The sequence below is a fragment of the Myodes glareolus genome, chromosome 18 (genome assembly GCF_982192425.1).
Source record: "Myodes glareolus chromosome 18, mMyoGla1.1, whole genome shotgun sequence".
In the NCBI taxonomy this organism is placed as follows: Eukaryota; Metazoa; Chordata; class Mammalia; order Rodentia; family Cricetidae; genus Myodes; species Myodes glareolus.
In genome coordinates, this window is record NC_142043.1 from 69518408 (window position 1) to 69538895 (window position 20488).

The 20488-nt window shown below is 57.0% G+C and overlaps 1 protein-coding gene across 3 annotated transcripts in view; it reads left to right on the forward strand.

The window, feature by feature from the left end:
* The window catches only part of Tnxb (tenascin XB), a 60037-nt gene that overhangs the window by 12993 nt on the left and 26556 nt on the right, over positions 1-20488 (forward strand). Inside the window, exons 5-20 of one of the 3 annotated variants that reach the window (XM_087898504.1) lie at positions 3782-3938; positions 4071-4334; positions 5073-5783; positions 7075-7443; positions 8564-8857; positions 10160-10450; positions 10785-11075; positions 12414-12746; positions 13134-13457; positions 13895-14200; positions 16087-16395; positions 17504-17779; positions 17880-18188; positions 18962-19282; positions 19361-19672; positions 20072-20395. In XM_087898504.1, coding sequence (XP_087754630.1) covers positions 3782-3938; positions 4071-4334; positions 5073-5783; positions 7075-7443; positions 8564-8857; positions 10160-10450; positions 10785-11075; positions 12414-12746; positions 13134-13457; positions 13895-14200; positions 16087-16395; positions 17504-17779; positions 17880-18188; positions 18962-19282; positions 19361-19672; positions 20072-20395 — 5191 coding nt within the window. The remainder of the gene's footprint in view (positions 1-3781; positions 3939-4070; positions 4335-5072; positions 5784-7074; positions 7444-8563; positions 8858-10159; positions 10451-10784; positions 11076-12413; positions 12747-13133; positions 13458-13894; positions 14201-16086; positions 16396-17503; positions 17780-17879; positions 18189-18961; positions 19283-19360; positions 19673-20071; positions 20396-20488) is intronic. The other 2 variants (XM_087898506.1, XM_087898507.1) reach the window with 2 other exon arrangements.

Here is a 20488-nt window from a genome sequence, read left to right on the forward strand (position 1 = left end):
TGGGAAGAGAGATGGCAAGTGTTGGCTGTCATCCTCGCCCCAGGGCAGGTCCCACAGGAAAGTCTCCAGTAGCTGTATCCCTGCTTTGTGGCACAACCAAGGTAGCCCCCCTTCTCCTCTCTGACAACCAAGATAGCCCCCCCTTCTCTCTGACAACCAGGAGAGCCCCCCTCCCTTCTAACAACCAAAATAGCCCCCCTTCTTCTCTCTGAATTTTTTATATAAAAATAATTTAATCAGGAGACAAGAATTTGGCAAGTAGAGAAGAGGAAAAACGATAGTTGGCCGCCTAACAGTAAAACAGCCGCGCTAACATTTTACAAAGTGTCTCTCCCACCCTGGTGTAGTGTATAGTATTTACATAGCTCTAATCTGGAGGGTGGGACTTTAGGAGGAATTTTCCTATGAACCTTCAGGGTAGGGAGAAATAAAATAAACAGTCGAGATAAGAGAGGGCTTCAGGCAATGTTGTCCCCGCTTCTAACACACACAGCCCATTTTGGGTGTTGTCAAGGGGTGCGGCTTTCGCTTAGCCTTTGCTCTCTCTGAGCAGGGTGGCGTAAGCTGGTCTGCACCAGGCCTGGCTCTCAGTCCTTCACCTCTGCTCTGGGCATGGGACCCTTCCAGGTCCTCTGTGAGGCTGCAAGTGAAAGAGGTCCCTTAAACCGGTCCCTAATCAGACACGTGGTCCACACTCAGCGCTCAGACCTGCTGCTGTAGTTCCTTTCTTTCTTTCTTTTTTTTTTTTTGTGGTGACTCTTTGGCCTGAACCTTTTGCCCTGGCTATGCTCTGGCCATCAGCTGACGTGGAGCCTATTCTGCAGATCACTGACACCCCCTCCATCTTCCTGGCAGCTCCCTGCCCCCCACTTCTCTCTCGGAACCGGACAGCTATTCCCAGCCAAGCGCAGGGCTTCCCCTCCCTCCTGTGTGTGTGGACTGTCACTGTGATCAGGGCTCTCAAAGTGTGTTCAGTGCCCCAGGACCTGGGTGACAGTGTCACCAGGGAGCTGGCTGACATGCTGCCCCATGAGTTGCTACCTCCACCTCAGGTTGTGAGGGAGAGGTGTGGGAGGGCAGAGGTGCCGAGAATTCACCGGGACAAAGTTCTAGTTCATGCTCATGGCCTCAAGCCTCAGGACTGCCCCCTTTCTTTTACAAGACATGAGGGAGTGTGTGACCCAAGGAGCCTGGAAACAGCGGTGCCAGGCGCTCACTGCACAGACCTGGACCTCAGAAGACGCTGGAATGAAAGGGGGAATGAGAGCTAGGTCCTTTCTGGGGATCATCCAAGCTAGACTCTCCTTGTGGGACCCCTGAGGCTGATACTGAGAAGCAAGTTAAGCAGTCACCACGAACAATCAGAGAGGGAGCCAAGTTTTGCCAGGAAGCAGTGCCAGCTGCCAACGTTTGGCCAGAGAGCTGCGGGATGGGGCTGGGCAGCGTGGGTGAGGCTGGCATGGAGACTTCCAGGGAGGGACCAAGAAATAGGTTGATCCAAAGAAAGAATTCAGGATGGGTTTGCTTTGATGAAAGATCTAGACTTTGGGCGTATACTAGGAGAGACAGAATGGAGGTGGACTATGGGCAGGCAGGTCCTGGGAGGAGTGAGGATGCCACGCGTGTGGGTGAAGGCCACCCCAAGGCCCCTCAGAGTTGGAACTGTAGGAACAGGGCAGGATTCTCTGTATCCAGGGGACCCAGAAAATAGTGACAGAGTCCTGGTTCATCCCTCACCCAAAAATCCCCACGTGGCCTCTCATCTGGTTTTTTACTTTGGTATTTACTATGCTTTTCTGGTTTAGGACAGTACCTTTCAAAATTTCCAATCCCATTTGGCTGAATGGAGGTGTCCCTATGGCCAACATAGCAAAGTGGTACAGAGCGTCCTCGGAGGCCGTCCTGGCTAGGCAGCCCCGCACAGCGTAGGGCTGTTAGAATGCTCACACATGTCCAGCCCTCCCTCCCCCCAGCAGCGACGCTCTAGGAGCCCACAGGGCCACCCTATGTAATCTCATGACCTGAAACACACACTTAAAGGAGAGGATTTTATCCTTGTGGGTGTTTACCACACATAGAGATTGGGGAGAGAGAGCTGCATTTGGCTACTAGGTTCTACCCAACCCCAGGACAGGGATGGTGTCTTATTTTTTGTCTCCAACACACAGTGTGATGGCAGCGTTGAGGAAATGTGCTATTAGAACATTGAGCCTTTCTTTAGTGGGTGTGTAAGGCTGCCGAAGAGATAAGAAAAATCTAAAGGGACACCTGGTCACGCACAGGCAGCTCTACCCCCAGGGCCAGCTAAGCAGATTCGGGAAGCAGAGGGGGCATGGGACATCCCCACTCTGCTTTGTCTGTTCTGAAAGAATGTGTGCATAGCTGGGGTCGCCAGGGGAGTCAGAGGGAATCCTGGGCCAGGCAGATGAACAGGGATTGTGCGTGAGAGGGGAGCCAGGGGACACACTGCCTGCGCTCAAGCCTCTTGGCTTTCTTATATTTTTAAGATTTATTGCTAGGCAGTGGTGGTGCACGCTTTTAATCCCAGCACTCGGGAGGAAGAGGCAGGTGGATCTTTGTGAGTTCGAGGCCAGTCTGGTCTACAGAGTGAGTTCTAGGACAGCCAGGGCTACACAGAGAAGCCTTGTCTCAAAAGCAAAACAAAACAAAAAGGGATTTATTTTGTCAATGTGCATGTATGTGTATGCACATGTATGTGTATGCACATGTATGTGTATGCACATGTGTGTGTGCAGGTGCTCAGGGAAGCCAGAAGAGGGCCTCAGACCTCTGGCACTAGAGTTATGGGCAGTTGTGAACCACCTCATGTGGGTGCTGGGAACTCAGCTCTGGTCTTCTGCAAAAGCAGCAAGTGCTTTCGACAGCCGCACTCTTTCTTCTGCCTCAGTTTCCCTTCTTTCTATCTTTATTGTTTAATTTTTGAGACAGAGTTTCTCTGTGTAGCCCTGGCTGTCCTGGAACTCACTCTGAAGTGACCTCAAACTCAGAGATTCCCCCTGCTTCTGCCTCCCAACTGGGATTAAAGGTGTGCGCCACCAGGCCTTGCTCAGCTTGAGCTTTCTTAAGAAAATGATTTCATGTGTACTTATGTGTCTGTGTGTGGCTATGTGCACATGAATGCAGGGGCCTGAGGCGGTCAGAGGTATTGGATCCCTTGGAGCTAGGGTTACAGGTGGTTGTGAGCTGCCCCGTGTGGGTGCTGAGAACTGGATTTAGAGCCTATGCAGGAACAGTAAGCCACCTCCCCATCCTTTCTGCTCTCTTGGTGCGTACCCTCTCGGGACATGGGCTTTCTGAGCCCGGTTTCCTCATTTGTCAAGTAGGATTGATAGAACCCTTTCCGTGGATGGTTAAGTGAACAGATAGACACAAACCACGGAGAAGAGTCGCTGGCCGGAGGGAGGCTCTAGGCGCCTTGTGGTTTCCATCCATGCTCCCCATCCTGAATGGGACCAAGTCCCACACAGTTTTATGTCGATGCCTTTTGGGATTGTTAAAAAGAAGAGACTGGGGACTGGAGAGATGGCTCAGAGGTTAAGAGCACTGGCAGTTCTTCCAGAGGTCCTGAGTTCAATTCCCGGCACCCACATGGTGGCTCACAACCATCTGCAATGAGATCTGGTGCCCTCTTCTGGACCACAGGCATATATGCAGACAGAACACTGTAGACATAATAAATAAGTCTTTTTTTTTTTTTTTTAAAGAGACCAGGGAGCGAGAAAGAGAGCCCTGCTCTGATGTGTCTGGTACTCTCTTGCAGACTGAGGGGGCAAGTCCACCATTCACAGCTCGGGTGCCCAGCTCTGCCTCAGCCTATGACCAGAGAGGACTGGCCCCTGGTCAGGACTACCAGGTCACCGTCCGTGCCCTACGAGGGACCAGCTGGGGTCCTCCTGCCTCTAAGACCATCACTACCAGTGAGAGCTGGGGCTGTGGGGGCAAGACCTCTGGATTTGACAGGCAGCTGGGAATCTGCTGGGGGTGGGGGCTGCCCCGGAGCAGAAGCAAGCAGATTCACTTCAGAGCCATCTTCTGTCTAACCCTGCTAGTGATCGATGGTCCTCAGGACCTCCGAGTGGTAGCCGTGACTCCGACCACATTGGATCTCAGCTGGCTGCGTCCCCAGGCTGAGGTGGACCGATTTGTGGTGTCCTACGTCAGTGCCGGCAACCAAAGGGTGCGTCTGGAAGTTCCCCCTGAGGCAGACAGGACTCAGCTAACCGACCTGATGCCAGGCGTGGAGTACGTGGTGACTGTCACCGCAGAACGAGGCCGTGCAGTCAGCTACCCCGCTTCTATCAGGGCAAACACAGGTACGGCATTCGGGGTGTTAGGGATGAGCCCAGTTTCCAAGGCTGGGAGCCCTCCCCTTGAGCACCCAGGCTGGAGGCTCACAGACGGCTGTGGCAATCCCAGCACACCTATGGTCCTGCTCTGATCCAAAGGCTCAGGGGTGCCTGGAGTCCTCTAGGAAGCTCGCAGGTTAGACTGCAGGAGGAACTGACCCTGGGCGGGAAGCAGTGTGCAGAAGATGCTGTGAGCCATTCAGGGGAGGGTGGCTTTTATCCTTACCTAGGTACATAGGCAGTGGACAGTTTGATCTCAGGGAGACTAGAGCTAAGCAGGTCCTGCTGACTTTGGGACTGGGATTGCCTGGGGTTGGGTCTCATTGAGGTCGTTTTCCACCAACCCTCAAGGTCTCTTAACAGGCGCCCAGACGGATCCTTCATTTTCCTGGGACAAGGCGGCGGCGCCCTCGGAGTAGCTCACATTTCCTTCCCCCTTTCCCGTTCTCTCCACCAGATACACGCCCCGCCTGCTGGCTCTTTTTTCTTCTAGGGCACCAACAGCGGAGGCTTGGAGGGCAAAGGAATGGGTGGGGCTCGGGGACACTTAATTTCTCTTTCTAGGTGGGGCTGGGCCTCAGGGAAGAGGCCTCGTCCCTGGTGGGGTAGCAGGGATCCGTGGTGGCGAGGAGGAGCGGAGGAGGAGCGTGCAGTGGGGAAAGCTGACACTGACCTGATGTCCCCTCCCCCTTTCTTACTCGGCAGCACCAGGCCACTACGGTTACCCGGAGGTGCACCTCCCAAACCCGCCCCCCAGTCCCCGTCCCCGGCCTCCGCGGCCCTCCTGGCCCTTGCGGCCCACAGAGGGGATCACGAAGGAGTGGCATCCCCGGCCGAGCCTGCCCCAACCTCCCCGACGGCCGTGGGGTAACCTGACGGCTGAATTGGGCCGCTTCCGCGGCACAGTCCAGGACCTGGAGCGTCACCTGCGGGCCCACGGCTACCCACTGCGCGCCAACCAGACTTACGCGTCTGTGGCGCGCCACATCCATGAGTTCCTGAAGCGCCACCAGACAGCGGGTGCCCCGGCACCCAAGCCACGTCACCCCCACCCCACCGCTAGTCCCTCCCAAAGCACCAGGAACCGGGAATCGAACCAGGGAGATGTGAACCCAGCATCCGATGATGCGCACCTGGTGACCACAGCGCGTCACCCGAAGCCCGAGGTGCTGGGCAGTGCAGCCGACGGCGCCTTGATCGTGTCCCTCGACGGGCTCCGGGGCCAGTTCGAGCGTGTGGTGTTGCGCTGGCGACCACTGCCACCCGCCAAGGGCCCCAGCGGGGAGCTGACTGTGGATGGCTCAGAACGCACTGTCCGCTTACCCAACCTCAGGCCTGGCACTACTTACCACGTGGAGGTCCATGGGGTGCGGGCAGGGCAGACTTCCAAGTCCTACGCCTTCATCACCACCACAGGTAGTGTGGGCTGGGGCCCTGGACTGCCCACCCCCTGTCCAGCGTCACCTGCCTCCGAGGTTGCGGCCACTTCCTCCTCCCACTGCCTCACCGCTTAGGCCTCCGCCCCCACCACGCCCTTCCACCTCCTAGCCTACCTGGCCAGGCTGGAGGACACTGCCACAGAAAGCAGCCCTCCAGTGTCCCAAAAGCCCCATCCCAAGGTCCTGGCATTCTCCTGAGGGTCACTAAAGCCAAAGAGACCTGGTTTGTGGGGTTGCCAGGCTCGTACCTGGGTTCCCAAGCTCTACGGCAATGCTTGTTCTTGCCGGGCAAATCCGGCACCTTGACATGGTGTCGCGATGTTGTGTGCAAAGTTCGTACCTTGCACTTGAGGATTCTTTTTTTCTTTTATTGAAAAAACAAACAAACAAACAACCATCCATAATGTTTTTGGCTCTTGTGTAGGGCGGCACTCACAGCTGACCTGCAGCTTGGACACCTCCGAGGCGAGCTGCGAAAGACTTGCCCGGCAGTTTTTTTCAGTGGGTGGGACTGAAACCGGAGATTCCCACTTTGACTCACTGCGGTGAGGGCGCCTGAAGCCTGTGGTCTGTGGTTATTTCCCACAGTTTGGCTTTGACCCTGCAGGGCTGCAGAAGTGTTTGAGGGTGGCTTTGAAAGCCATCGGGCACGCGTGCGCGTGGCGTGCGCGTGCGTGGATAGCGGTGAGGGGGTGAAATCACGGCTTCCTGAACTGCTTTCCCAGGCGTGGCTCCCCTCCAGCTGGTCTCTCCCACAGGACTGATGCCTGACCCGGGGACGGGGGCTTTGCGGCTGCAGGGTGGGGGTGGACCTCTTCTTCCTCCATAGGGCCCAGATGCCACCGGAACTGGACGTCCACCCTCACACCCTCTCTTTTCCCTTTCTGCCGCCACCCCTTTTCTTCCTAACACCACCGCCCCTTCCTTTCTTCCAGGCTTCTCACTGCAACACTAATGGAAGGCGGACACCACCGGTGTGGGAGGCTCCTGGGCAGGGAGGGAAGGCAGGTTGTGTGTCATTGCCTGCCCTAAGCCAGGCCTGGCCGCTCCAGATAAGCTCCATGGGGGAATCTGGAGGACTTGGCCAAGTATGGGACGAAGTATGGATTGTCTCCTGAACCCCAGACAAGGCTGGGGAGCATCTGGGGAGGGGAGGGGAGGGGAGCCGCCTAGCTCAGAGTCTGAGGGCACACCTGGGGACTAGAGGGTCCCTTCCTACTCTCATACCCGACTCTCCTGTTTTTCTCACCCGCTCTGCCCCTTCCCAGGGTCCTTACCCTCTGGCCTCTTGGAGGCTACCGATGAGCCTCCTCCCTCGGGCCCCTCTACGACCCAAGGGGCCCAGGCCCCTATCCTGATCATGGAGCATCACCCGCTGGGAGAGTTGAAGGTGCTGGGCAGAGACAAGGCAGGGCGCCTCCGTGTGGCCTGGACTGCCCAGCCCGACACCTTTGCCCACTTCCAGCTGCGCGTGCAGGTGGCCGAGGGGCCCTGGGCATATGAAGAACTGCTACCAGGAGACGCCCACCAGGCTCTGGTGCCCCCGCCCCCTCCTGGAGCCCCTTACAAGCTGTTCCTCCATGGGATCACCCCTGGGGGCAAGCCCTCTGTTCCCATCACCTACCAAGGCATTATGGGTACATTCGGGACTGTGCCCAGAGCAGTGTCCTGGAACTGGGGGAGGAGCTGGGGCATCCCAAGGCTCTAGGGGTAGGAGAGGATTTCAGGAGCCAAAGCGCAGGTCTAACGGAGGGTAAGAGAAAGCAGAAGGGAGAGAAAGACTTGAGAGTTCACAGGGAAGGCGGCTAGGAGGGGCATCACATTTGGAGGAAAGTCAGAGGCGGGTAGTGACCCATCCAGGAGGTGACCCTGCTCTGTGTATGCCTCACTTCCTGATCACTTCCTGGTTGCTCCTCTGCTCCGCCCTGGGGTCATAGAGTTCAAGGTAGATGGAACTCTGGTCCGGCACTGGCCCTCAGCTGTACCTTCTCCTGGGGACAGCACCTGCAGTTGAACTGGACAGTTTTTTCTGGGGATAAAGTCTGCTGTGTGTGTATGTGTGTCTGTGTGTGTGTGTCTGTGTATCTGTGTGTGTATGTGTGTCTGTGTGTATTTGTGTGTGTGTGTCTGTGTCTGTGTGTGTCTCTGTGTGTGTGTATGTCTGTGTATGTCTCTGTGAGTGTCTGTGTGTGGTGTCTGTGTGTCTCTCTGTGTGTGCCTGTGTGGTATTGTGTGTGTGTTTCTCTCTGTGTGTGTCTGTGTGGTATTGCATGTGTGTGTGCCTCTCTGTGTGTGTCTGTGTGGTATTGTGTGTGTTCGGGGGGGCTCTACTGCCATCACAACTTCAGAGATGGATGGGAAGGACAAGGTCTGGACACCTGGTCCTCACACCCCCTGGGTTCTCCCTGTGAGACTAGAGTGGTCTCCTGGTTCAGTTCTAGAACAAGCTGACAATTAGGAGAGAGGGGAGCAAGGGAGAGAGCAGCTCAGGGGTTTGGGGAGCCTGAAGGCTGCTCTGAAGCACCAGTGGGGAGGCCAGAAACTCTCAGGTAATGCCATGGGGACACAAAGCTCCCCTTAAAGTTTAGGGTACAGAGGTGGGGCCATCAAGAGGGGACTTAGAGAAAATGTATCCTTCTCAGGAGGGTCGGGGATAGCGGCGTCCAGGATGAGGTGAGTGAGGCAGAGCAGAGGGCGGGAGACAGGGTGAAGGGGAGCTATTGGTCCAGAATGTTTTGTCTTTGTCCCCAATGCCAGACAGGGCTGAGGAGCAGCCTGGGAAGCCGTCGGTCCTACCACGCCTGGGTGAGCTGACGGCGACAGATCTGACTTCTGACTCCCTGCTCCTGCACTGGACTGTCCCAGAGGGGGAGTTCGAGTCCTTTGTGATCCAGTACAAGGACAAAGATGGGCCCCAGGTGATACCTGTGGAGGGGCCCCAGCGCTCAGCACCCATTACATCCTTGGAACCGGGGCGCAAGTACAGATTTGTTCTGTATGGACTCGTCGGCAAGAAGAGGCATGGCCCCTTGGTGGCTGAAGCCAAGATCTGTGAGTGACAGCAGGCACCCCTGCCCTTCACTTTGTGCCGTGCCCTTTGCCCCAGAGCTTTAGGGTCCAGGGAGATGGTGTGGGGCCCATAGCAGCCTGTAGCTGTGTTAAACCCTGAAGGGAAAGCACTGGGGGCAGCAGAGGTGAGGAGGTAGGGGCAGCAGAGGGGGTGGTCTCCCAGAGAACCCACAGCACTCTTCTGGCTGGAGAGCAGGACATGTGGGGTGCTGAAGGCTTAGTCCTGGGGTTCTGCGGGCTGTGTGGGATGGCTTAGATCTCATTTGGGAGCCCCGAGGGGCCTCTGAAGGCCTCTGGAGGAGAGAGCGAAGTGATGGGCTACGTTAGAAATAGCAAAATGTCTGCTCCTGTGGCATGATAGAGAAGTCAGTCAGCAGCTGATGCTGGCCTGGAACCGTGGCAATGGGACTGGGTGTGAGAGGAGAGCCTGGAGGCCAGGTCCCCGGTTCAGCCACTTCTGTCCCCCAGGCTGCAGCAGGAGGGGAACAATACAGGGCAGGACACTCAGAAAAATACCTTCTGTGTGTTTCTGGAGCCAGTGAGCTCAGTGCATTCTTGAACGACCATAGGTCCTTTCAGCAGCCTTGAGCGGCACCACCAAGGCACAAAGGGTTGCCTGACTGCGATGGGAGGGACCTCAGGGTTAGACTGAGTCCTGGTAGCTGTGGGGAGCAGAGGAGGTGGAGAAGCACCAGGATAGTGTCCCAGATGCTGGGAGGAGGGTGCGGCCAGGCAGGATCCACGGGAATGAGTTAGGGCTCTCCGGTGTCCACAGGACTTAGCAATGGCCAGGTCACCAGAAGCTGCCTGATAGAGGGCAGAGCTGGATTGGAGGTTTGAAATGGAGACATTTCTGGAATCCTCTGGGAACAGAGTGCAAAGAAAGAGATGGGCTCAGAAAGCCGGTACAGGCAGGGACAGAGGCGTGGCAGGCAGCTGCAGGTGGGTGGGTGCTTTCCTACACGGATGCACCCACGGGTGTCCTCACCTGAAGGAGAAGCTAGCTAAAAGCTAAGTTGGAAGTACGGAGGCTGCCTAGGGAGATTTCCCTGGCCACGCAGATGTGAAAGGCTGGCTGTGTTCCCCCTCCCTTCCTGAGCCTCTTCCCCTTGGCTGTTTAGAAGGTGTTGCTCCTTCCTGTGCTCCAGTCCAGCCCCTCGACAGAGCTCACAGCTCGGCAGACCCCGCTGGCTCCCTCCTCGGTCATGTGTCTTTGCACAGGGAGCAGCCTGCCCAGGACCACCTCCCTCCTGTGACTCTCCCGTCTCTACTCCCCCTTCCCAGTGCCTCAGAGTGACCCCGGCCCAGGATCTCCACCTCGCCTGGGAGAGTTGTGGGTAACAGACCCCACCCCGGATTCCCTGCACCTCTCTTGGACTGTTCCTGGGGGCCAGTTTGACTCCTTCATGGTCCAGTACAGAGACAAGGAAGGACGGCCCCTTGTGGTACCAGTGGAGGGGCCTGAGCGGTCAGTGGTGATCTCCCCACTGGAGCCCAATCACAAGTACAGATTCACTCTGTATGGGATTGCCAATAAGAAGCGGTATGGGCCCCTCACTGCTGATGGCACTACCGGTGAGTGGCTGCCACCGAAGCTCTTGTGTGTCCTCTGCTTGGTCTCTGCATGCTCGCCCTCAGCCAGGAAGCAGCTGAGCCTCCCAGCAAAATGGCTGATCCCAACACCCTGGCCCTGCTCCCAGGCTAAGGGGCAGCCAGCTATCCCTGCACAGCTAGGCCCCTTCAGTCCCATTCTGTGTGCTCCCAGGAGCTGTGTCATACTCTGGCTGTGCCCAGCTTCCCAGGGCTGTGTGTTAGCTCTCACACTAATAGAGTGTGTACCCTAGGTCCAAATCTCAACCCCCATCCCAGGCTGTGGGTTCCGTACATGGCTCATTCTTCTTGCTTACAGCCCCAGACAGGAAAGAGGGGTCCTCTGAGCAGCCCCTCCTGGGGGAACTGACAGTGACTGGCGTGACCCCGGACTCCCTGCATCTGTCCTGGACCGTGGCCCAGGGCCCCTTCGACTCCTTCGTGATCCAATACAAGGATGCCCAGGGGCAGCCCCAGACTGTGCCCGTCGCGGGGGATGAGAATGAGGTCACTGTCCCTGGTCTGGAGTCCAACAGGAAGTATAAGATGAACCTCTACGGGCTTCGTGGCAGGCAGCGTGTGGGGCCCGTGTCTGTGGTGGCCAAAACGGGTGAGTCAGAACCCACACTGCTGGCCCCAGGCCCCAGGCAGGGCCTGCCCCCAGCTCCACCTTCCATTTCTGCAGTCCTCCTGCTGAGACCTCTGCCTCCTTCCTCCCAGCTGCTCTTCTGTCCCCACATCCCATCCCAGGACTTCTTGCCCAGGCTCCGGCTCCTCACACTGCTTCCTGAGTTCACTTTCCCCATTCTGAACAGCCAGACCCTCTCCTCCAGGCCCTTCTCCTTCAGCCACGGTTTGCAGCTGCTTCTTCTGGACGCCTTCAGTCCTGACTCAGTCCCTGGCCATCACTGCTGGGCTCCTGCCCTCGGCTCCAGCACCCTCACCACATGACTGCTCTGTGCAGGGGTGGCAGACCCAGGGGGCCAGGGGGCCATGTTGCTCCAGCCTCTTTCCACACGGAAAGGAGTCTTTTTAGCCTCCACTCCCCAGCTCCTAGTCAGACTGGCTCCAAGTCTCATCTGTCTCTCCTGTTCCTCCACGTCCCCAGCCCCTCCCGTCCTCTGGTGATACACTGCTAGGGAGCACGGTCTTCAGAGGCCTGTCCCTCACTACCGACTTCATAAGTCAGTGCCCATAGGGCCTTGGGCCAGTCACTTAATCTCGCTGCTTCCGGCTTCCGTTCTGCCAAGCAGGGGTCTTGATGGTGATACCCCATGGCGCTGTTAGTATCCGAAGCATGGTAAGACATGCCCTTAACACAGCGCCTTGAATGCTGAGGCAAGAGATTTGCTGAATCCCAAGCCAGGCTGGGCTGCACAGTAAGACCTTACCTAAAGTACAGCTGACTCCGGCTCAGAAGACCTGTGTGCCAATTCTGCGGAAGCCGAGCCACTGCTGTCTCCCCAGCACCCCCTTTTGCTCCTGACCTCCCCACATAACACCATAGCCGCTGTTTGTCTCTTGTTTGCTCCCTCCCCATCCTCCTCCTGTTCTTCATATAACCCCAGTGTCTCAGTCTCTTAGGGAACCACAGCCCTCAGAGAACCCTGCAGAGACCTGCTGCAGGGGACAGTAGGTGGGACCCTGGGTGGGGCCCAGGAGTTGGACATCCACCTAGGAAGGAGCAGGACTCTCCCCAGGTCGGCCTAGGCTATGCCACCTTCCTTGCGTTCTAGGCAGTGACCTTACCTCAGCAAAGCATTCCTTAGAGATGGTGGGGTCTGGTGTAGGGAGGGAGCAGGCAGCTTCAGAAGGTCGCATCAGGGGCTGGGTGTTGGATACCAAGGCCGCAGGAGTCCCAGGACTTCAGGAGAGGAGTGTACATGAGATGTGTTTTGTTACCCCGCTGACTGGCCGTCACTGTTAAGTGCCTGCTCTCTTTCCTCAGCCCCACCACACATTGTGGATCAGTCCCCCAGCCCCCCAGAGCCCAGCACCGAGGCCTCAGAACCGCTCAAGAAGCCCAGCCTGGGGGAGCTGACCGTGACAGATGCCACCCCAGACTCCCTGAGCCTCTCCTGGACAGTCCCCGAAGGACAGTTTGACCACTTCCTGATCCAGTACAAGAACGGGGATGGGCAGCCCAAGGTGGTGCGGGTGCCAGGGCACGAGGACCAGGTCACCATCCCCGGCCTGGAGCCGGACCACAAGTACAAGATGAACCTGTATGGCTTCCACAGTGGTCAGCGTGTGGGCCCCGTGTCTGTTGTCGGGGTGACAGGTGAGTGGACATGGGGGTGGGACCCATCAGGAAACCTCCAGCTTCTTAGAGGCTAGTGACTGGGGAATAGTGGCCAAGGATTGGTCAGTCCACCAGGTCTGTTCTGGCCGAAGCTATGGCTTACTATTGTATGCCTTCCCCTTGGGCTGGCCTGTCTCCCTGGGCAGTAGAGCCACAGAGGCCTTGGCTATGTTGGTGACTGTCCAGGTCCCCTCAGCTGACCCAGGAGCCTGGGCATGTTGGCCATCTGTCAGCTGACCAGGACCACAAAGCCCCAAGGTGGGCTTCTCTGAACTGACCTTAGAACCACCTTGGTAATTATGACTGCTCTGTCCTCACTTGAGGACACCTGCGGGGACCCTGCTCACCTGTCTGTCCCCTTCTCAGCTGCAGAGGAAGAGACCCCCAGCCCCACAGAGCCCAGCACAGAGGCCCCAGAGCCCCCTGAGGAGCCGCTCCTGGGAGACCTGACCATCACAGCATCGTCCCCAGACTCCCTGAGCCTCTCCTGGACCGTCCCCCAGGGAGACTTTGACTCCTTCAGTGTCCAGTACAAGGACAGCGATGGGCGACCCCAGGTGGTGCGTGTTGGGGGCCAGGAGAGGGAGGCCATCGTGAGAGACCTGGAGCCTGGGCGCAAATACAAGATGAACCTGTATGGACTCCATGACGGCCAGCGTGTGGGCCCTGTGTCCACCATGGGCGTGACGGGTGAGTGTGACTGGGGTCTGGTTCTGTTCCCTCTTACTCCTGAGTCCCATGCCCCATGGTCAGGGGCTATCTAGCTGCTGAATGGTCATAGTATCTAGACAGGGCAAGTCACCCAGGACCAGGGCTCTCACCAGCTTCGTGACAGCTGGCAAGGATTCGGTGAAACCATCTGTGCATGTATGTTGTTGCTATTGTATCTGATGTGTGTGTCACGGTACATGTGCAGAGATCAGGGGACAGCTCTGTGGATCTGGCTCTCTCCTTACACTTTACATGGAGCTTAGGTTATCAGGCCTGCTCAAAAGCCGGATTGCCCGTGCCAGAGCCACCAGATTGCTGTCCAGATTGCTCTGGACAGGAGTGCTGCTGATTGGTGCGGTCTTGTGTACAGCGCTCCTAGGAACTTTTTCTAGCAGGCTCTGCCTTTTCTGTCTCAGACTCACAACAAGAAGAGCCCTCTCCGGCCATCGAGCCCCCTCTTGAGCCCCGTCTGGAGGAGTTGACAGTGACGGGTGTGACCCCCAATTCTGTGAGCCTCTCATGGATGGTCCCTGATGGGCAGTTCGACTCCTTCATGGTCCAGTACAAGGACAGGGACGGGCAGCCCCAGGAGGTGCCGGTAGCTGCTGACCAGCGTGAGGTCACCATCCTCGACTTGGATCCTGCAAGAAAATACAAGATGAACTTCTACGGGCTCCATGGCAGACGACGTGTGGGCCCCCTCTCTGTGTTGGCAATGACAGGTGAGTGAGAGAGCCAGGCGGTACCCAACCCTGGTTACCCACAGTCCCAGCCCTGCCTGGGACTGCCATTCCTTAGCCTCTGCACGGGCGACTGTGGGCCTCTCTCAGGCTCACAGTCACAAGTCCATCCCCAAACCCCCCAAACCGTTGGCTTCTGCCTAAGGCTGGGATCTTCCCACACCCAGTGGTTTCCTTATCTGCACTCCAGGCCTGACCCTGCCTCCCGTCTGGCCTCCGTCCCTCTGTCCCTCTCCTCGCTGCCCTCCCCCGACTCCTCTCTTTGACTGCACAGTTGTTTCAGTTTTTCTTCCCGTCTCTTGACAACCCAACAGTGACTTGAACACAGCCCCCGCCCCCTGTGATTGAACACAGCCCCCGCCCCCTGTGGTTTGTGCCCTTCTTCACTGAGGTCAAGCACACACACACAATCTCAGAACTTCTCAAAGGTCCTGGGTGTCTGTCCAAGTCACATTCCCTTCTGGCCCGCTCCAACATCTCCCCTGGGGAAGACACACCTCCCTGAACTCCCGGCTCCCGCTTCCTCTCATTACTCCCGGACATAAGCTCGCTGTGACTCACAGACCATGGCTTCTGGGGGAACCCCTATCCTCTCTCAGTACACGTTGTCAAAACAGAATTCGTATGATCACGAAGGACACTAACGATGCGGACATAATCAGCATTCCATATCTTCAGAGGTTTCATGTGAGGCTGTAGACAGAAGAGGCACACCAAAATACATAACTTTTTACATGTGTGTGTGAGCATGTGCGAATACATGTAGACGCTCACTTATCACAATATGTTGAAGGCTGAAGAACAACTTGATGGGAGTCAATTTTTTCCATCTACCGTGTGGGTCCTAAGGATTTAAGTTAGGTCACCAGGAAGAGGCCTTTACCCACTGAGCCATTTCACCAGACCCAGAAAAAACAAATCTAAAACATACTCCTCCTCAGGCCTGTGGAGACTGGTCAGTGGGCACAAGCGTGAACACCCGAGTTCAGATCCCTGGAACCCATGGGAGATGCTGGGCACGGAGGAGAAGGCTTGCAATCCCCGCATTGCGGAGGCTGAGACAGGAGAGTCTCTGGGGCTCACTGGCCAGCCAGCCTTGCCTAATCGGCAAGCTTAGGGTCCAGGGAGGGTCTGTGTCTCAGAAGAAAATGAAGCAGACGGCTACTGACGAACAGCCCAAAAGTCCTCTACGTATACACACACGTGCTCACCTGCATGCACATGAACATGCATGTACACACACATGTATGTTCAGCTACACACACATGAACACTCACACCATGTGCATACTCACCTGCACACATATGAACACACACATGCACTTGCATGCTCGCTTGCACACACGTGAACACATGCAAACACATGTCTGTATTGAATGGGTTCATAAACTAGATAGTTGCCAACCGTTTGTATAGCAGTTACATTGCTTGAGGCGCAGTCAGCTATTTGGAGGTGATTTAAAGTTTTCAGGATGTGCAGAGACTGGCACCCTCTATGAGGGGCCTGAGAGTCCTCAAGTTTGGGGTCCACGGAACCGTCTTATGGATATCGACCGATCAATGTGCCATTATCAAAATGCTTTACGCTCTGATTTATGACTTGGCAATGCCTGGGCCTCTCTGTCAGCTTACTTAGAGGACAAACAGTGCTTTGATGCCACCGGATGACTCTAAGGCCACGTGAAAGGTGTCTTTCTGTTGATGAGCGTCACGAGCGCACCTGACACCATCTTGGTCATGGCAGACCAGGCTGTTACTGGCCACCGAAGATAAAGAGGAAACTTTCCCACTTCACCGTTATCCCCCAAGGCAGGCAGAGCCAGCTCTCTTCCCAGGAGCTCAGCCATGTTCTGCTTCTTCCCGTCCTAGACATCCTCCCACCAGCCCCAGCTCCAGCCACTGAGACCTCCAAGCTGGAGTCACTCTTGGGGGAGCTGGCAGTGACAGATGTGACCCCCGACTCCATGGGCCTTGTGTGGACTGTCCCTGAGGGTGAATTCGACTCCTTCGTGGTTCAGTACAAGGACAGGGATGGCCAGCCCCAAGTGGTGCCTGTGGCAGCCGACCAACGGGAGGTCACCATCACAGGCCTGGAGCCCTCCCGCAAGTACAAGTTCCTGCTCTTCGGGGTCCAAGATGGAAGACGGCACAGTCAGGTCTCTGTGGAGGCGAAGACAGGTGAAGATTGCGTGACACTCTGCTTCCCCGAAGTGTCTGAACTTCCTGCTAGCTAGCTACCTTTCCTGTTCACCCAACCCAGTCCAAATCAGGCCGGGACCCAACAGGGCAGGTTCTCAAATCCTTTCCTTCATTTGCTCTGCATGCTGGGCCTTCTCTAGAAGGTGGGCTATGGGGGCCTGGGGCCTCTTGAGATGGATGAAGGTGGCCAGGAACCTCTCCTGTCCTCCTGGGCCAGGTGCCACTGTCACAGCCTGAGTTTGGCTTGTCTCCGTGGCTCTTACCTGACTCCCATCCCTCTGTCCCCACATCCACTTCTGGTAGAGAGGTTCACCTTCCTCCCTTGACTTCTCAGAGCCTGGGAAAATGGAAACCAGAGAAACCCTACCCAGCTGGACCATTTCTTGGGGTTTGGTCCAGGCCATCTTCTGGCCCTTGGGGCTCCCCGTTGCCAGAAGTCTCTCGCAATAACAATTCCGTCAGTGGCTTTGCTGTCCAGGAGGGCGGCGGGCCAGCGCCTTCCCAAGTTGGATGGCTCCTTTGGCAGTCACGGGATCCCTTCTCTGAGTTTTCTTGTGTGTATCACTCCCCACACAAATCCCCACAGCATGTAACGGAACGGAGCGAGCCCCACGCCTCCTCTGAGCCCTGTGGAGTGTGGGTGTTGTGAGTCAAATGCAGAAGGAAATGGGAGGCTGGGTCACACTGACCCCCATAGCACCCCACCTCCCCCACTTGTCTGCCCCCAACAGAGAGCCTCTCACCCATAGGAATTCCCCAGGGGGCAGTCAGGTCCCTCAGCTGGGGTTTCTGGGAAGGCTGGGCCCTGCAGAAAGGGGCGTCTCTAAGGGATAGAGAAAGCATGGTCAGAGAGAAGGAGTAATTGAACCGGGACATTAGGGTGTCCATACGGGGGTGACTCGGTGACTAGAGACAGAAGGGTCAAGTGGGGGAGGCTCTGGCTAAGTGGGGGAGTAAATGAGAGGGTAAGGAAAGTGGCTGGGGAGGCATTAACCCCTGGGCCACTCTGGGATTTTCCAGCCCTAGTGGGAGGTGGTCAGGAATCGTTTTGGAAAAAAATAAATACAAGAACCTTTCTCTGTGTTAGCTGCCAGCCCAGGGGCCCTTCCGCGCCTTGGGGAGCTGTGGGTGACGGACCCCACGACGGATTCCCTGCGCCTGTCCTGGACAGTCCCCGAGGGCCACTTTGGCTCTTTCATGGTCCAGTTCAAGGACAAGGGTGGGCCTCGGTTGCTACCGGTGCCGGGCCCAGAGCGCACGACCACCATCACAGGCCTGGATGCGGGCCGCAAGTACAGATTCCTCCTCTATGGGCTTCAGGGAAAGAAACGCTTTGGCCCCCTCTCCACAGAGGGCACCACAGGTGAGTCTTCCTGGCAGGGCCCAGAGCAGCAGGCCGGCGCTCACGGCAGCAACCCTTCCTCTCCCTGCCCTGCCCACGACCATCTCTGTCTCCACCCCAGAGCCCGTGAATACCATGGACCACACTGGAGTAAAGTCCCCCTCAAAACCTCGCCTCGGGGACGAACTGCAGGTGACCAGTGTGACCCAAGACTCCGTGGACCTCTCCTGGACAGTCTCCGAGGGCCAGTTTGACTCCTTTGTCGTCCAGTACAAAGACAGGGACGGGCAGTCCCAGGTGGTGCCCGTGGAGGGCAGCCATCGGGAGGTCAGGGTCTCTGGTCTAGACCCAGGCCGCAGGTACAAGCTGCTTCTCTATGGCCTCCGAGAAGGCAAGCGTGTGGGTCCCCTTTCTGTCATCGCTATGACTGGTAAGTGCAAACCACTCCCCTCACCTCTGTGCCCCAGTCTGTTTAAGTCCTGGCCACCTGCCCTCCATTGGCCAAGCAAACAGACAAGTCATAGAAAAAAGCAGAAAGAAAGCTTTATCCAAGGTGGCCACGTTGGGAAGAGAAGCAAAGAGGTCCAGTGATCCCTCAAATCCATCTTTGGGGTCTTGACATTAGGTGTAAACGGAGAGCCAGAGGTGTAGCTATAGCTAAGCAGGCCCAGTCAAGGGTTGGTCCCACCCACCCATCAGTTCCAGTCTCCCGCATGGCGGGCTGACGAGCTGTCATAGTTGGGTGACATCTCCTTCCAGGAGACATGTTCCCCCTCCTGCTGGCCAGAGCCTTAACCTTTTCCTTCTCCCAGCATGGGATTCCTGAGCAATTTAACTTGGGGCAGGGTGGGGTTTGTTTTGATGGTCTGATGGCCCAGGGGAGGGATACAAGGTCCCCTTAGGGAGGCTTCACTCCTGCCCGGTTTTGAGGTCCTCTTTGCACTTGGTTCCCCAGGCCCTGGCAGCCGCGGGGATGCTTCCTGTCCTCTGGGGTTGGCCTCTCTGCACCTTATTTTAGAGTCATGCAAAATGCAGCATCTTCTACTTGGCCTTTGGCACGTCAAATGCTTCTGCCAACCCTCCTCCTTCTGCCTTCCTGCCTCCTCCCTCCCACTCCCTCCCTCCCCAAACCTCTCCTTCCTCCCGTCAACACATGAGTCCAGCAACACAGCAGTCACCCCCTCTTCTGTCTCTCTGACCCAGACCCCAAAGAAACAACAGAAGCTTGGACAGAGGTCCCCACGACTTCAGCTCCCGCAGTTGTTCCCCGCTTCGGAGAGCTGAGAGTGGAGGAGGCCACGCCTCACAGCCTGCATCTCTCCTGGGTGGTGACAGAAGGGGAATTTAACTCCTTCGAGGTTCAGTACACTGACAGAGATGGACAGCTCAAAGTGGTCAATGCAGAAGGTGACCGGAGTGACATCACCCTTACTGGTCTGGAATCTGACCACAGATACCTGGTGACCCTGTATGGTCTGCATGACGGGCAGCGTGTGGGCCCTGCTCAGATTGAGGCCCTGACAGGTAAGTGAGAGACTGAACAGCTGCAAAGATCCAGAGCGGGCCAAGTTCCCGTGGTCATCCCACTGTCTCCGTGTTCAGTGCCGTGGGAGGAGGAGCCCACAGAACCACCCACCATGACTCCTGAGCCTAAGCCACACCTGGGGGAGCTGACCGTGACAGACGCCACCCCTGACTCCCTGAGCCTCTCCTGGACAGTCCCCAAAGGACAGTTTGACCAGTTCGTGATCCAGTACAAGAACGGGGATGGGCAGCCCAAGGTGGTGCGGGTGCCAGGGCACGAGGACCAGGTCACCATCCCCGGCCTGGAGCCAGACCACAAGTACAAGATGAACCTGTATGGCATCCACAGTGGCCAGCGTGTGGGCCCCGTGTCTGTTGTCGGGGTGACAGGTGAGTGGACATGGGAGCCTCAGGGTGAGACCCATTGAGAGGTGACCCTCAGGTTAGGTGGGCTGAGATTGATTGGTGAAGAGTGACTGGTGGCCCAGAACCGGTCAGTAGCAAAGCTGGCTAGAACCGAGGCTGTAGCCCGTACCCTCCTTCGGCTGCTTGTCTCCCTGGGCCAGGGGTCTCAAAGAAGCCTTTGCTATGCTGGTAACCACTCAGGGTGCAGCAGGTCACCCTAAAAGCTTGAGCATGTTGGTCAACTGTCGGCTGACCAGAGAGGGACACCAGGCCCCAACGGGGTTGCCTTTGATCTGGCATTGGGACCTCCCTGTAGCCATAGCTCCTCTTCAAGAGCCAAGGACACCTGCGGGGACCCTGCTCACCTCCCTGTCCCCTTCTCAGCTGCAGAGGAAGAGACCCCCAGCCCCACAGAGCCCAGCACAGAGGCCACAGAGCCCCCTGAGGAGCCGCTCCTGGGAGACCTGACCATCACAGCATCGTCCCCAGACTCCCTGAGCCTCTCCTGGACCGTCCCCCAGGGAGACTTTGACTCCTTCAGTGTCCAGTACAAGGACAGCGATGGGCGGCCCCAGGTGGTGCGTGTTGGGGGCCAGGAGAGGGAGGCCATCGTGAGAGACCTGGAGCCTGGGCGCAAATACAAGATGAACCTGTATGGACTCCATGATGGTCAGCGTGTGGGCCCCGTGTCCTCCGTGGGTGTGACAGGTGAGTGTGGGTAAAGAGCCCTCTACTTCTCAGGCAAGTACGGCTCTCACTGTCTCCCACAGCAGAGACGCAGGACCCCAAAACTCCTCAACC